General features: G+C 41.3%; 3 protein-coding genes across 4 annotated transcripts in view; 1 reads left to right on the forward strand and 2 right to left on the reverse strand.

Annotated features, from left to right (window-relative positions):
* Positions 1–5,580: 5,580 nt before the first annotated feature.
* SLC25A2 (solute carrier family 25 member 2) lies at positions 5,581–7,120 on the reverse strand. The gene has a single exon (XM_038529615.1). The coding sequence runs from the start codon at positions 6,988–6,990 to the stop codon at positions 6,085–6,087; it is 906 nt and encodes a 301-aa protein (XP_038385543.1). The 5' UTR covers positions 6,991–7,120; the 3' UTR covers positions 5,581–6,084.
* Positions 7,121–7,311: 191 nt separating this feature from the next.
* LOC478038 (protocadherin gamma-C5) overlaps positions 7,312–17,645 on the forward strand; it is a 194,281-nt gene continuing 183,947 nt past the window's right edge. Inside the window, exon 1 of one of the 2 annotated variants that reach the window (XM_038530434.1) lies at positions 7,312–7,406. The gene's annotated coding sequence lies outside the window, so the exon portion shown is untranslated. Of the gene's footprint in view, positions 7,407–17,352; positions 17,578–17,645 lie in introns of those variants that run through there. The other variant, XM_038530435.1, reaches the window with a different exon arrangement.
* Positions 14,937–17,260, reverse strand: TAF7 (TATA-box binding protein associated factor 7). The gene has a single exon (XM_038530445.1). It carries the CDS (start codon positions 16,508–16,510, stop codon positions 15,461–15,463), a length of 1,050 nt encoding a protein of 349 aa, XP_038386373.1. The 5' UTR covers positions 16,511–17,260; the 3' UTR covers positions 14,937–15,460.

Consider the following 17,645-nt stretch of genomic DNA (forward strand, 5'->3'; position numbering starts at 1 on the left):
GAACCTAGACTGGGAACCCAGAGAGCTGGTTATAGAAGAGTTGGCCATTTCTCCAAAGGCAGAAAGGAGCCTTTACTCTGAATCACTAAAGAGCCATTTGATTTTCAGCAGCAAAGAAAGTACACAGAAGGTTGCCTTAGTTAAAGTCTGCCAACAGTCCAAGTGGCTGAGGAGAACCTAGTGAAACGACTTCAAACTGGAGTAAAAATAATATTATAAGACAACCATCAGGCTTCCCTTTGGCAGAAATAATATTGTTTCTGGGGATATCCTCCCACATCCTGAATGTGTAGGATTGTTAAAAAGTGTTAAGTTTCTACAAAACTATTTACTGACCTGTGAAGTTTTTTTATCTCAAGGTGCAGATTTTTTTTTTTTAAGGTGCAGATTAAAAGCTAGTAATACCAAGTATGCTGAACTAGTTTTGGAAAAACCATTAAGCTTGGTTCAATGAACCAAGCATCAGTTGCCCAGCATCAACCTTAAAAAGGTAGGCCAGGACATAGGAAGATACTAGTCTATCTTTTAAACATCATTAACAGCCTGTATTTAAGTGTTGGGATTAGGAGGGAGCTAAGAACACTTTGGACAGTGTATTTCATGAGGCAGGCCACACAGACTTGGATGATAGTTCTGACACTGAAATAATTAACTTTCTAAAAAGATTCTCAGCAAAGACTTCTGGGCCATTCCAAATGAATCTAGAGACATCAGAGAGACCAGAGAGCTACACACTTAAATGGTGATCAAGTTGGAAATGCAGGCTCTGGGAAAAGGGATACCTTCTGAACTTGAGCAAAAAAATCTGTGATTTTTTTTTGTTGTTAAGATGGATGAATGGATGGATGGATTGATTGATTGATTGATTGATTGATTTCAGAGAGCTCTGAGTGCATAAGCATGAGCCAGGGAAGGAGCAGAAGGGAAGGAGAAGGAGGGGCCAAGAATCTCAAGGAGATCTCAGAGGAGCAGCTCAGAGCCCAACACAGCCGAACATGATCACAATCCTGTGATCCTGACCTGAGCCAAAATGAAGAGTTGGTCGCCCAACTCACTGAGCCACTCAGGCATCCCTAGTATTTTATCTACACAATTACTTCCTGAAAATAATATCACCCTTCTTTAGAGCTCTGAGCCAGAACAAAGAGAAACTATTTTTCTTTCTAATTCAGCAACTTGGGGATATTTTCTTGTTCAAGCAAGAAAATAGGCAAGTTTGACACTCTATTGTCAGATATGGTTCTTCTGAGGTATCCCATATACTAAACAGCTTGGTATCTCATTAAAGCTAGACAAGGAATGAATTTCTAGCTGCAACATCACTGTAGCATTGCAAGATGCAGACCACCAGGTCCTGAAAGTAAACCAAAAGGCATAGGAGAAAAGATTTTTCAAATTTGAGGGTTAAATTTTTATGTGAAAGTGAAATCTAAAATAAAGGTAGGTTGGGGGGATCCCTGGGTGGCTCAGCGGTTTAGCGCCTGCCTTTGGCCTAGGGCGCGATCCTGGAGTCCCAGGATCAAGTCCCACATCGGGCTCCCGGAATGGAGCCTGCTTCTCCCTCCTCCTGTGTCTCTGCCTCTCTCTCTCTATGTCTATCATAAATAAATAAATAAATAAATAAATAAATAAATAAATAAATAAATCTTTAAAAAAAATAAATAAATAAAATAAAATAAAGGTAGGTTGGGATCCCTGGGAGGCGCAGCGGTTTAGCGCCTGCCTTTGGCCCAGGGCGTGATCCTGGACACCCGGGATCGAATCCCACGTCGGGCTCCTGGCATGGAGCCTGCTTCTCCCTCCGCCTGTGTCCTGCCTCTCTCTCTGTGTGTGTGTGACTATCATAAATAAATAAAAATTAAAAAAAATAAATAAAATAAAGGTAGGTGTCGAAAAATGGATTTAACCAATTTTAATATTAGAGATAACTATCTCACCACCCACACACAAATAAATGGTAACTCTGTTGAGGTGATGGATGTGTTAACTAACCTAATTGTGGTAATCATTTCACAGGATACACATATGTCAAATCATCACATTGTATATCTCAACTTACATAATGTTATTCGTTAATTATATCTCAATAAAACTAGGGGAAAATAAAGAAATACCATGGACCAATTTAAAGAATATAAAAAAATCCCACAATACAAAAACAAAACACAATTAAGGAAAAGAGTTCCTTAAATTCAAAGATTCTCTTACTGATTTTACACACACATAAAATTTGGATTCTGCTTTTTCTTTTTTTTTTAATTTTTATTTATTTATGATAGTCACAGAGAGAGAGAGAGAGAGAGGCAGAGACACAGGCAGAGGGAGAAGCAGGCTCCATGCACCGGGAGCCCGATGTGGGATTCGATCCCAGGTCTCCAGGATCGCGCCCTGGGCCAAAGGCAGGCGCTAAACCGCTGCGCCACCCAGGGATCCCATGGATTCTGCTTTTTCATTTAAAACTTTATTATAGAGGGATGCCTGGGTGGCTCAGTGGTTGACACCTGCCTTTGGCTCAGTGCATGATCCCAGGGCTCTGGGATGGAGTCCCACATTGGGCTCCCTGAGGGGAGACTGCTTTTCCCTCTACTTATGTCTCTGCCTCTCTATGTCTCTCATGAGTAAATAAATAAAATCTTAAAAAATAAATAAATTTTATTCTAGAATATCACTCTTTTAACTTGCTTTAAAACAAGCATCTAAACCATGAGATCCCTGAGGACAGAAACCAGATGTCATTAATGTCTGAATACCCTTTTACACTGTAAATGGTGTTGATTAAATATTTTATTTAGGTAAATAATAATATAAAACTCAAATTTCTTTAAATACATTATTTCAAATTACTACATTTTTTTCTGTAGTACAAATCTAAAATGATACAAATTGTACCCAAATATCAAACCATGAATTAACCAAATTGAGTGGAAAAAAGTTCTCCTGACTTAGATTTCTATCTTTCTTACCTGCCTGTTTCTATTGAAGGTATTCTAAACCTTTGCTGGACAATGTGTAGAAAGGTCTGCCTGCAACAGGGCTGAGACAATCTCACAGGTGCTAGGCAGGGGGCCTGTGGACTCTGAGGAGGTCCACTTCCTGCTGGGAGCCAGTTCTATTCTCTATTTTGGTTTAATTCAGGTCTGCTTCACTGAAGCCCCACTAAGCAGCTACTGACCACTTAAGTATGAAATTTATAGAACAGGGGAGCCTGGGTGGCTTAGTCTGTTTGGCAGCCAACTCTTGATTTTGGCTCCAGTCATGATCTTAGCGTTCTGGAATCTGAGCCCTGTGTCAGGCTTCTTGCTCAGTGGGGAATCTGCTTGAGGATTCTCTCTCCCTTTCCCTTTGTTCTTCCCCATATCCTGCACCTCCGCACACACGTGCTTTCTCTAAAAGAAATAAATCTAAAAAAATAGGCCTTACCAAGTGTACAAGTTTCCTATATTTATATGATTTTCTACTTATACTTTTAGAAATCTGTACATTCCCAAAATATTTTGGGCCTCAGTAACACATTGCTTCAAATCTTAATTTTAAAAGCTGTTCTATTATCTTCTATGTCTTATAAGTACACTTTATCTGTTATACACTTGTGCATACTTATTAAGATATAAAATACACTTGCAAGTTAAAAAAAGAACATATGTACATATAAGTAACTTAAAAATTAAGTAGAAAAATGGTTTTCTTTTATTTATTTTTAAAGATTTTATTTATTCATTTGAGAGAAAGCAAGCACAAGCAGGGGGAACAGCAGAGGGAGAGGGAGAAGCAGACTCCCCAGTGAACAGGGGGCCTGACATAGGGCTCGATCCCAGGACCCTGGGATCACAACCTGAGTGGAAGGCAGATACTTAACTGACTGCCCTCCCAGATGCCCTGAAAAATAATTATTTTTAAATAAAAAGCAAATGGAAGACCAGACATTGCTCTTGAGCACATGAAGCACAGCACTGAGCCTCCTTTCCCCCAGATGTCTGCCACAATCATCATGTGTTAACGTCTCATCTCTCTGACCCTCTTGTTTCTGGCACTGTGGCTAGAGTTACCACAGAGACTTTATGGATAGCAAAAAGCCAAAGGAAACTGGAGATTCCACAGAAGATTCCCAACGGTGATAGACACATATAGTGTGTACTGTTAGCCTGCTTGTTTCAGTGTCACAGGCTTCTTAAGAACACTTTTTATTGTGAGAAATGCTGCAGGTCTTGGAGTAGCAAAGAATAATGAGGCTTACTTTAGTTGTAACCAGAATGACCCTCTGTATACCATATGACCAAAGAACAGGTATTTGTCTATCTCCAATTCTGTGAGGATCAGATCAACTCTGTTTTGTTTTGTTTTTTTTGTTGTTTTTGTTTTCTGTTTTTTTTCAATGCTTATACACATACAGATGATATGGTTTAGTACAATTGCTTATGTTTAATTGCCTTATAAAGTCACACCTCATATACAGTCATCGGTAAAATTCCCTGATTGTCAATACCAAATTTAGAAGGTTCAAACATTGTAAAAGAATGACAAAGAGTTATATACCTTGAGATAAATTTCAGGATGGGTCAGCTCTAGCTTTATTCACTGTGGAGTGAGTGCAAGTACTAAGTTCTGTCTAGTTCTACCTGAGAGGAAAGCACTACATCTATGAATACTGTCACCTACCACTAAACAATGAGCAAAGGTTCCTTTGGCTCTAGCACTCTGTGTTCCCCTGGAAAGGTTTCTGACTAGTGGTGGCAGAGAGGACAATGAATAACCCAAAATGCATCAACAGCCCCATCCCAATAATCAATCTCTCAATCTAAAGCCCAGCAGAGGAGGAAGCTCTTTGGGATGGAAGAAGAAGGTAAGTTGGTACAGATGAAGGCTGTGCCACTCCCAAGCCCTGATGCTATAAGCCACGCCTAACTAATAATGCAGAATATGGGGTCATATTTGAAAATGAATTTCACTATTTTAAGGATAGAGCATCTTGAACTGAAAAAAAAATCACTAAATTCTATCCTGAAATTAATAATATACCATACGTTAACTAAAGTTTAAATAAAACCCAAAACAAGATGCTTTCTGAATATACATATCTAAATATATATATATAAACATAGATATAGCACAGATATATATCTAACATATATCTAAATAGAGATATCATAGATATATCTAAATATATATGTAAAATAAAATAAAGGGCAGCCCTGATGGCCCAGCAGTTTAGTGTCTGCCTTCAGCCAGGGGGCCTGATCCTGGAGACCCGGGATCTGGTTCCACGTCCAGCTCCCTGCATGGAGCCTGCTTCTCCCTCTGCCTGTGTCTCTGCCTCTCTCTCTCTCTGTCATGAATAAATAAAATATTTTAAAAATAAAAAATATATTTTATATATTCATTTTATATATAATATATAATCCTGCATTTACATATACTTATGTAGAGCATCTTGAGAAAATGCAGTGTAGAGCATCTTGAGAAAATGCAGGATTGCTTATTCTGAAATTTTAACTCAAGAATGTAGAAGCTACACCAGCATGTGGGTATATTGTTCTTTTAAAAATCTGGATGCGTATTTGGGGTTTCAAGCACCACACAAAAGCTCTTTAAAAACTTTAATTGCCTAGTATAATGAACATATTAGGCAGAGGTTTAAAGAGACCTACATCTTAAATAGGTTAAGTCATCATTTATGACCATCTTCATGAAACATGGTTAACTCTTTCTGGTGATAGGAGATTAAACATGAAATCAAACAGTTTTACTCACAACAGATAACCAACTAAATTGCTTTACATGTACAGGTTTATACAAAAGCTGTGATATAACTATATTGACCATTTCAGATCAGGGTTATAGGCCACCTGCTCACTATGTATATCCTACCAAACACAAAAGCAACCATCTTTCTATTTTAAGACAATTATGGGCATAAATCATATGATGCAATATAGAAGTTCTTCTGTAAAGTTTAGAGTAGAAGAAAGGAAGACAAAAAATTCCCATGAAATAAAAAATAATTCCACACTGGTCCCGTACTCCATGAAACCAGAGATAAACTGTAGTCCTCTAGGCATTTACTTGGATCCAGTTCACCAAGACACTTCAGTATGCTTCAAACTGGTTCATCATCATTCTCCTACTATATTCATAAGCCAAAAATAGTGACCCATTGGCAGGGAACGCTCGAATCATAGTAGCTGTCAGCCCAGAATATAAAGCTGCTGTTCCTTCATTTTTCACCACACTTAGAAGCGTTCCCAGAAACCCAGCCTGTTTTCCAGATATGGAAAGAACCTGAATTCTGGATTTGATACAATCCACTGGGTATATGACAAGCCAAAGACAAATTCCAGCAATTCCACCACTTAACATCAAAGGGACAGGGCCTAGTTCATCTTTTGATCTCCCGGAGGCAAAAAATGACCGACTCAGTTCATAGCCACAGAAGAAGAAGAAATAGCCTGGTACTTCCTGAAGTAGAGTGCTCGAAAGTCCGTGGTAGAAGCCCAAGGGGCCTTCCTTTCTAAGGATACTTTTCACGACGGACCAGATTGTATTTTGGCTTTTTGCTATTTTCCCTGACATCTCCATTTCGTACATAGTCTGTAGCCGGCACTTCACAAGCTCAGTGGGACACAGGGCCAGCGCGGCAAACGCGGAGGCGAAGGAACCCGCAGCTGCCGCCTGCAGATCGGTCAGCTTCTCCTGCTCGTCCAATCCCACCACCTTCCTCACGAGCTGTTGGCAGAAGCCATAGCACATGAAGAGGACAGAGTTCTCGGCGACGTAGGCCATCAGCGCGGGGCCGGTTCCCTTGTAGAAGCCCCGAAAGCCCACTTGGGAGTACGTTTTCAGGCAGCAGTCCACGAGGCCCTTGTACAGGCCGGGGAACGTCTGCATCTTCACTTTCACTGTGTCGAAAGGCTGCCCGGTCAGGACACACGCCGTGCCCCCAACGGCACCCGCGGTGAGGTCGATGGCGGCTTGGACGGCAGGGTTGGACTTCATGGCGCGGGCCTCTGTGGGAGGCCACCCTGGCGCTCAGGGCGGGTGGCTCACGCCCAGCCGCGCACTCTCGGCTCTGCTCTCCCTGCTCGGCCCGAGAAGCCGCTTAACCCCAGGCGAGGCCTCGGGCCACCCTCCCCGCGCACTGAAATAACCCCCCGCCCCGCCCCGCCCCGGCCGGCGGGCTCGCGCCAGGCCCTCCCGCGCGGTGCGCCCCGCGGCCCGCCGCTCTCAGGCCCGGCAACCGCCGCCGCTGCCGCTGCCGCCGCCGCCGCCCGGAGCCCTCGCCCGCCCGCCTGGGACGCAGGCTAACGCCACGCCTCCCCCGCCCCTTCCTTACGTAGGTTCCACCCAGGAGCCCGACCCGGGGCTTGAACTCAAGGGTCCATGGCTTAACCGACTGAGCGCTCGGGCGCCGCGTAAGTACACACTTTTAATGAGTTTATGATACAGCGATGGAAACCTATTCGATAAATTCTTGCAGTGACGGCCAGAGACTAGACGCGGCTGTTAACCAGCGGGGGGGGGGGGGGGGGGAAGAAAAGCTTCCCTTTCCGGCTAGACCCCCCGCCTGAAGTCAAAGGGTCAAATCTACAGATACAAAGGTTTAAATTAGGGAAGACAAACTACCGGGGTTGGGGGGCAGGTTACATTACAATTGATGACTACTTTTGATCAGAAAACCCTTAACGTCGCCAGGACAGGATTGGCCGCGCCTCTCTGGGTCTTGCTCTTCCCTCTCCCGGGGAGGGGCGGGGGGAGGAGAAGTCAGAGGCGGGCGGATCCGCTCCGCCCTGCCCGCGGAGCTGGGTGGGGAATGGTTACTTTCGTGGGAACAACGCCAAAGATCTGCGGCTGGAGTCCTGAGAACTGGTGGCTCTGAGTCCTCATCATTTCTAGAGATAGGACGCGGCGCTTTACAACTGACTTGGGAAACGGGTATTGATACACTGGGAAGAAAGTGGATACAAAGGAGCTGTGTGGCTCCAGGGCTCTCTACTGGCTTTAAATCCCTGAAGAGCCAGAGCCTCCAGCGGCAGCAGAAGATCAGGATATAAAGAGAGAGAGAGAGAGAGAGAGAGAGAGAGAGAGAGAGAGAGAGAGGGAGAGAGAGAGAAAAGATCAGGATATAAATAAATGACAACAGGCCAAGCTTCCAAGGCAAGATGGGCTTTTGGACTTTAGCTTGAGGATACCGCTGTCAGGACACACTTTTCCCTCCCAGATAGGTGCTCATCATCCTCAGCGTTAGAATGAATTCTCTTGAGGTTTACACTCCTAAGGCCCAGTCGGTGTTGGACAGACGGAGGTAGGGCCTCTCCAAAATGGATGACCTAAGACTAATAGGTGGGGTCACCCTTTCCCCAGATGTCACCTCGGATAAGTTCCTAAAACTCATCAAGTCACAACTCGCGACCTACCGAGACCCCCCTAAAAGAACACCTGAATCAGCCAAAAACAAGAACATGCACCCTGTCTCACCTTATCACATAAAACCACATGTCCCTAACCACCCCATTTTTTCCCCCTTAACTTGCACAGGCATAAAAAAAAAAAACACACACACACACACCCCTTCCCCTCCTGGGCGCGACTTCCCTGACTCAGGCCTCCTCTCCGAGTCATGGAACCTCACCCGGGAGCGCTCCCTATTAAAGCACTCTCAGATCTACCGCCTGGCTCTGCTGTCTTTAATTTTCTCCACCAATCATTGAAAAAAAAAACAAACTCTAACAGTCAGTATTTTACTTCAGTGGTAAAAATGAAATGGAGAGGGGGCAGGAAGTAGGCTAAAACAATTCCCTCTTCGGAAAACTTTCCTTGTCAGATTATCTTCGGGTGTCAATGAATAGATAAAAGTGAGGCACTGTAAAGCAGATGATGTGTGAATAGCTTGCCAACAGGTAGACTTCCTTGTATTAGAGAGTGATCTGGCCTTTTCTTTGGAGAATGCCCAAATGTCAGTACTTGATTTCTTTTCGCTGGACCACATGGTTTTTTCAGAGAATAATCTTCAGATCTTAACTCTGTGTTGTGTGTCTGTGTGATATGTATGCCTTGGATATTGATTTAATGAGAGCAAGAATGGGAAAAAAGGGGTGACATTACCACAGTATATATAGATTCTCAGATAATTTTTTTGATGCCATACACTTCCTTATCTGTGCCTGTTTTTTTCTGAGTTTGAGCCTTCTTTGGTTCAATTTACCTAAAAAGTATACTTTCCATCTGTGGGCTGGGGAAGGAAGAGTCATCCAAGGGAGGGCTAGGGATCCTGGACATCCCACAACAATGAATATACTTTAATAAATCCCATATGTCCAGCTGCATACCTTTCTCCCTTCCTTGGAAACTTCTGCCTGCAAACACTGAGCTTCCCACAGGTTCTATATCAAGTGGCTTTGTCTCTCTTTGTATACTACTGCCTTTCAGACATTTAGCATGTAACTTTCTTTGATCTTTGAATTAATTTATCTGTCCTTCCTCTGCTTTGGCCTTCTGAAAAGGCCATTCACTGTCTCATCACTTACTCTTTTGACCTTGAGGCTTTTTTGTTATCTTGGTAAACTTTTTGACAGAGAAACTATGTGAGAACACTCCGCTTTTTTTACACTGGAGAAAGATTTTAAAATTCTTCATGTGAAAAAATAAAATAAAATAAAATTCTTCATGTGAGAACACTCTGCCTTTTTACACTAGAAAAATATTTTTAAATTCTTTTTTTTAAGTAAACTACCTCTAACTGGGGCTAGACCTTACAAGCCCAAGATCAAGGGTTGCATGCTCTCCTGGCTTCAACAGCCAAATTCCCTGAGGGATTTTTTGTTGTTTTGATATTACCCCCAAGGAAGAAGGGGGGAAAGAGCGTATTTTAATATTTATTGTGGAGACCCTATCAAGTTATCTATAAGTGCTTTCAAGATTTCAATGACCACTGATTGTCAATTAATTAGATCTGGTTCATTGTTCATTATTTTAAAAAACACGTACTGAGTTTATACAAACACAAGATATACAGTAAACTGCAATAAATCAACTGCTTTTGCATTAAGTTCATATATACGTTTTCAAGAAGCCAAATTAGTGATCCAAGCCAGGGATCACAAGGGCATTAATAGGGAAATGGTCTATACCTTCATTGAATTGCCAGGTATAGTTGCATAACTAGTAGAGACAGAGATCAAGTGCCATGAATTATTTTTTTTAAGATTTTATTTATTTATTTATTCATGAGAGACACAGAGAGAGAGGCAGAGACACAGGCAGAGGGAGAAGCAGGCTCCATGCAGGGAGCCCGACATGGGACTCGATCCTGGGTCTCCAGGATCACACCCTGAGCCAAAGGCAAACACTTTAACTGCTGAGCCACCTAGGCGTCCCAAGTGCCATGAATTAAACTAAACTGCTGGATTTGGAGAGAACAAATTCCAGCATATATTATATCACTGCCCACATAATAGGTAAGCAACTGCAACCATTTTTTTATTCTAACCAAAATGATGATGCTTCTGTTTTAAATTTAAGCAGTCTTCCCAAGCATACGCATCAGATAATAATGGCAAAGAATTTCCAGCTTCTCTTTGAAGACCATTACTCTTGACCAGATAAATGCCCAAATCACACGCTCCCTAGCAGTTATTAGATTGAATAGCTAGATAGAATTACCAGAGAAAGTGGAGTGTGAGCTAAGGCCTGAATGACAAAAAGCCAAACATGAGAGTATCTGAGACTGTTCCAGGAAAAGGGAACTGTACATGCTAAATAAAGCTCTTGTGGTGAAAGAGAAATTGGCACTTGAAGTACAGATAAAAGTCCAGTATGGCTGCTGTGTAGTGAGTAGTCTTCCCAGTCTATATTTTCACATAGAATTCTTACTGAGTAATAAAAGATAAGAACCAGAGTTTGATCTCCAAATTAAAAACGTCAGGCTTTATGACACTGGGAACTGAATATAAAGATCTCATTTACCTAGTCTGTAGATACAATGAAAATTGGATATTGTTATGTTTATTCCAGCATTTGATATAATGAAAAAATTAGAGATGTGTGGGTGGCAGAGGTTGAGCGTCTGCCTTCGGCTCAGGGCATGATCCCAGAGTCCCAGGATCAAGTCCCGAGCTGGGCTCCCTGCATGAAGCCTGCTTCTCCCTCTGCCTGTGTCTCTGCCTCTCTCTCTCTGTGTCTCTCATGAATAAATAAATAAATAAAATCTTTTAAAAAAACCTTTTTTAAATGAATAACCTGAATGACCAGCAATAAGGGAGTGGATAAAATGTTTTTTAAAAAAACCTGTATCATAACAGAAGCAGTAAATCTACATATACTGATAAGGATACTTATATATTTGAGTCATAAATTTTATAATAGTGTCTACAAAAAAATCATATATACTTTTTCTTTATAAAACTACATAAATATACATAACTAATTGTACACCAAATAAAGGCCTGGAATCATGTATCTCAAAATGTTAAGTTTACAAAGTTGGTGTGAAAGGGACTTTACCTTTTGTCTTTTGTACTATCCTGCACTGGAGCCACTTGGGTGGCTCAGTCTGTTAAGGGTCTGCATTTGGCTCAGGTCATGATCCCAGGGTCCTAGGATTGAGCCCCAGGTCTAGCTCCCTACCCAGTGGGATGTCTGCTTGTCCTTCTGCCCCTCCCCGTTCATGGTCTCTTTCTCTCTCTCTCTCAAATAAATAAAATATTTAAAAAATATATCTGCAGTGTTTAATATTGAGAACTGTACCCTGACTATATACCATACTCATTAGCCAAGGGAACTGTGAGAAAAGTGCATCCTTTTGATAACACAGGACTTAACTTTAAAAGGGAAATGGATCTCTATCTTCTTAAGTTTTTCTCTTTTGAAGTTTGCCAAAGAGATTAATTACTCTTCCGGATTTCTAAATACAAAGCCACGTTATTAAAAAAATCAAGTAAAAGACAAAATTATAGTAGTTAGCTGAGTCAGTTTATGCTACAGATATAAACAGATATGCTGCAGAAGTAAACTGTCTTCTGTTGTAATTAGATTTTTTCATTTGAAATCAGCCACTTAAAATGGATTTTTTAATACTTTTCTTCTTGATCATTTTTTTTAATTTTTTAATTTTTTTATTTTTATTTATTCATGATAGGCACACAGTGAGAGAGAGAGAGGCAGAGACACAGGCAGAGGGAGAAGCAGGCTCCATGCACTGGGAGCCTGACGTGGGATTCGATCCCAGATCTCCAGGATCGCGCCCTGGGCCAAAGGCAGGCACCAAACCGCTGCGCCACCCAGGGATCCCTCTTCTTGACCATTTTTAATTCAAATAATTATTTAATCCCTGTTATGTTCAGACACTAGTAAATAGGCAATAATAGATTGCTTTTACTGTTAATTTGCTGTATTTCAGGCATTGTTCTAAGTCCTTTATTTGTATCAACTAGATATACATAGTATTATCACAATGTTATTTAATGATGAGAATACTAAGAAAAAACAGATTAAGTTACTGGCCCAAGAGCACACAACTAATAGGTCACTGAGCTAGCATACAAATCCAGGCACTGCATCTTTTGACCTTGCAATCTTAATCTCTTTTTCTTTAGTAAGTTTACAGTAACTAACAAGCCAAACTGCCTACTCTCAGTGAACTTACAGCCTAGTAAGCCTACTAGGATGAGCCATAGGTAGTTTACACTTTGGTATGACAAATGCTTAAGACTATTTTAGAGTACATGAGATTTTAATAGACACTAAATGTTTAGTTCAGTACTTCATATCCAGTGTTGGTACTGTGTGGCACAATAAGTATTTGTGGAATGACAGGGAAACACTGAGTAGAGGCAAAGCCGTAACTGAGTTGCTCTAGATGGAGATCAAGACAGCCTTGCTAAAGTTAGTAATATTTAGTTTGAGAACTGAAGGTTAAGTAGGGTTTGACCAAATATGTCTTTTAGATAGTGACGTAAAATAAGTGAGAGGATGTGGTGAGATGAGGGTGAAAAGGTAATTTATGCACTCACAATCTGTCTTTTTAAAAATATAAACTTAGTTTTGGGGTACCTGGGTGGCTCAGTCAGTTAAGTGTCTGCTTTTGGCTGTCATGATCCCAGGGTTCTGAGATTGAGCCCTGCATCAGGCTCCCTGCTCTGAAGGAAGCCTGCTTCTCCTTATCCCTGCCACACCCCTGTGCTTATGCCATCAAATAAATAAGTAAAATCTTTAAAATATATATATTTATAAACTTAATCCTGAAAGCAGTGGTGTAACATTAAAGGGTTTTAAGAAGGGGAATGACATGATCATATATATCCTAGGGAGATCACTTTGGTGACCAAGTCAAAAAACTAAATTGGATAAGAAAAAAAAAGTTTGTACACATACTCACAACCAGTTAGAGAGCTACTGCCAATTGCTAGGCAAGAGATAATAATGACTTGAACTAGGGCAGTGTCAGGGGATGAAGTAGTGATTTAAAGCGCTTTTTAGGAAGTAGACTCAGTAGTCCATGGGTGAGTGGTCAAAGTTATGGCTTATGCTTCTAGCTTCATTAACTGGAATGTGTAGTAGGGCCATATATTTTCACTTAAGTCATAATACAAGGAGGTAGAGCAGGTTTTTAAAGGAGGAAATGAGTTCCATTTTGAACAAGAGTTGAGTTGCCTGAGGGATACTTACAAGGATTTCCAATACACGGGTGAATATACTAAATCTAAACATTGATGGGATCAGGCTGAGAAACAAGGATTTGAGAATCAGCATAGTGCTAGTAACTGAAAGAGTAGTCCCACAATCACTAGACAATTTTGTTACTGTATGCAGCATCTCTCATTCCTATATAGATGAACTCAGCCTTCACTGGTGTTGACACCTTCACAAGAATAAATTATTTTGATAAATAACTCACTGTAAAAGGTAAATATAGTGGGAGCTTTTCAGTATCGATGCTGTTAAGTGTAGCAAGATACTAAAGGTACTAAAACAGAATTTATTACCTACCATCCTAAAATACTAAGAAAACTTGCTTCTTCTTCTTTGCAAAAATCAAGAAATAATCCAAAGTTTGGATACTGGGAGAAACCTTAAGCCTCTATATTCTGTACTGAAATCTGAAAAGTATGACAACATTTTGGTAAAAGAGAAATGAGGAGATAATCTGAGAGAAAAATTAGTCTTGTGAGATCTCCAAACATTAGCATGTATGATTTTAGACTTGAGACGTCTGGACAATTAACATTTCACCATTGCTGTTTCTTATCAAATACAACTAAATCAGGCTTTAAATGTTTGCTTCATGAGGCCAATTTTCAAGCTAACTTTGACTCCTCCCGTCAGAAGTGAACTGCAAAATGCAACTCTGCATTTTGTCAAATTTTTCAGTTTTCACAAATAGCTCGTGCCAAGGCATTACATTGGAATCTTAAGAATATATGAAAAATTTTAAAGAAACTTTGAAATATCCCACTATAGTGATGACTTCCTTTTGAACAATTTTGACGAACATGGACATATCACCTGAGTTCTGTACATACTATTAAATAATTGCAGGAATGGAAGTTGAAAATATTTAGAAATGCAATCAATCCAAAACAATGGGTTGATTACGTGAACAGTACGTAAGAGCCTTTGCTTTGTTTCTACTATTTTAACAAGATGAGTGTAGTGCTTTAAAAAAAAAAAAAAAGACAAAAATAGACCTTCATGTACAAAAGTTAGGATAGTTTAGGAAGGTTCTGTACGCAGTATTTTCTTAACCTACATATGTAACAGGTGGGTTGGAAAGTTAACATAAAGCAAAGACAGATTTCCCAATCTTTTTGACCCTACTGTGTTTTCTTAAAACTCAACATAACTTCTTTCCCTACAAAACAGGATCAAATCAGTCATTAAACCCCACCAAGAGACCACCTCACCAGAGGACCTGATACCCACTACCCCTTAAAGAGCAAGACACATCATGAGGTGAAAATTAGTTGCTTTTATTTATTGTTAAAACAACTTTTTGAAATGGTTTATAACCCTACATACATAAGAACGCTTTGAATACCTGGGAAAATAGCTACTACTTCATGGGAAAACATGCAAACCAACATCACTGCCTGCACACTAGACTCTGCTTACTGATTTCTGATGGCATCACAGAGAAGGAACAGCCACTCTGGCAAATGGAGAAACAGCAGCAAAATCCTTCAGTAAAGTTTTAATTACTAAGGTTACACTGTTCATTCCACTGAGCCTACAATTTTCCTACAATCACTTATCTGTCTATACATTCTTACTTTCTACAGGACACAGAGCAAAGTGGTTCTGACAAACAAGATAGCAATTCACATATTTGTAAGACAAATTCAGTAGATAACAGTGAAGAAAATGAGAACTACTGCAGTTATATCTAGTCCAGGTGTGATGAAGCCAAGATTCTTCTTTCAATGCTAAGGAATGAAAGCAGTCTTAGGAATGAAATTAAATACGAGAGCTCTTTTCACTTCTCCAGGAGTGATTCTAGCTCTTCCTGCAAAGAGCTGAGCTGCTCCCTTTCTCGGTCTTCCTTTTGTTTGAGTTCATCCAGCACGGCCTGAAATCTATTCTTGAGAGCCAGGTTTTCGACTTTCATAATGAGATCCTCCTGTCGTTTTGCCCTATCCTGGGTCTCTTGTAGTTTGCCTTTCATATTATCAATCTGTTTCTGAATTCCCATAACCAGTTGGTTGGTCCCCTCATTTTCTTGGTGCTGTTCATCTGATTCATTCAGCTTCTCCTGTAGCTGTCTTTCCAGATCTTCCTCAGTGTCAATGATGTTTATATCTTCTTCATCTTGATGCTGCGTCTCATCTTCATCTTCACTGCTGCTACTGAGGTCATTGAATATCTCCCGAAGCTCATCATGTTCTAATGAGTCATGGCCCTGCCTGTGACCAGACATTCCTGGAGAAGATATATCAAGGCCTTGATTTTCTGTTTCTTTTGTTTCATCTTCAGCAATTATCTCCCAACGAGTACTCACAGCTTCAGCATCTGTACTTAGCAACCGCTTCACTTCCTTCTCCACATCTGGAGATTCAATATACTTCTTCTTTGCTGTCTTCCGAAACCTTCTCTTTCTGACATTTTTTAGAGGCAGAGTAATTCCATGGTTCCATATAAACTTCTTCTCTTTGTCCTTATCCTTTTTCTTGCTTGCTTTGGGATCAGTAGTAGCAACTGGTTCCTCCACAGGAGGATAGAGATCACCATCAACTGTGGAGACAAGCATCTGACATATATCAGCTGTCTTGTAAAAAGTTTTTTTATCAATGGTTTTCAGGCTTTCCATAACACATGGCAGATCTACCAATTTGGAGGCCAATGGAACCCGGTCCACTCTGACGATTCCGTGACGTCCATCAGGGTGTAACTCAATTGTCAGTCTGTCCTTCAGATTGACATGACCAGACTGTACTGCCCGTCTCACAGTAGAGGCATATTCCGGAGGTAGCCGTAAAATAAACTGGCTCTCCAGTTCGTGAGGAGCATCATCTTTGCTCTTACTCATCTTTCCTTCTTTGAGACTCACTTCTCAACCACCACTTGTTGCACTTTAAGTTCCAGCTACTGACAACAGGTGGAGGCCAGTTTGTTATGAACTGAAATCCTTAATTACAAAAGTTTTAAGCAGAATAGGAGCTAAGCGTCTACTGTGAATTAAGGCCCAAGTCTTTATAAATCTGCTGTGATTGAAATACCAGTCGTTAGGGACACTAATCAATTAAGTCCATTTAAAACTATTAGCTGCAATTCAAGTTCCAACCTCTAGATGCCGCTGCCGGACAATGCAGACCGAGCTACCTAGCAGGAAAGCAAATGGCGGCTTCTGCGAAATGATTTTCGACACAAAAAGTAAGGCCCAGCAGACACTCCCATTTTACACTCTCTCCCGGAACAAAGGTATTCAAAAAGCAGAACGCAGTGAGCTTTCTTCGCCTTGGGTACTTACAATCCAGTGACGATTATAAGCCCAGCTTCTCCGGATAGGAGCGAGCGGAAGAGGCAGCCACTCCGAGCAAGACGGCCAGGAGCCGAGCGTCTCCTTCTTTATTCCTTTGTTCTTCCCAGGTCTTAGGAAAGTGATCCGCTACCGATTATCAATGAAATGCCGACGGCGGGCAGTGCGAAATCTCGCCGAGATCCGCAGCGCCAGACTCGGCAGCTCCGCAGCTCGGGGGATCTCAGTCCGGAGCTGCAGACCTAGCGGAGAAGAAAGCACTACGTCACACCGTGGGGCGGCTATGAGTGACAGCACGATTAAAGCGGAAGTCCGGGCTGCCCCAGCGCGCGCAGGCGCAATTACATTATCCGGGGACTTGTCCTCTCGCGATGATTTGACTTTACGCGAGAAAACGATAAATGTTTCATAAAGAGCTGTTGGTTTGAAAATATTTACAGACAAACATTGCAGCGAAGACATTGGCCCTCGCGTTCACCTTTCCCGCTCCGCTAAGCCAGAACATTTATTGGTCGCCGTGGTCCGGTTATCTCCTAGGCTTCTGAGTGATTTCCGGAAACAGGGCGTCCGTGCAGAAATCGTCTTTGCCTTTTGGAACATCTCGGATGCTCCCCACGGTATATCCATTCTGGAGCAGATACAAGAATTATAGTTAACTATAATTGTTATATATATAACAGTGGAT

This window comes from Canis lupus, chromosome 2, assembly GCF_011100685.1.
Source record: "Canis lupus familiaris isolate Mischka breed German Shepherd chromosome 2, alternate assembly UU_Cfam_GSD_1.0, whole genome shotgun sequence".
Lineage (NCBI taxonomy): Eukaryota > Metazoa > Chordata > Mammalia > Carnivora > Canidae > Canis > Canis lupus.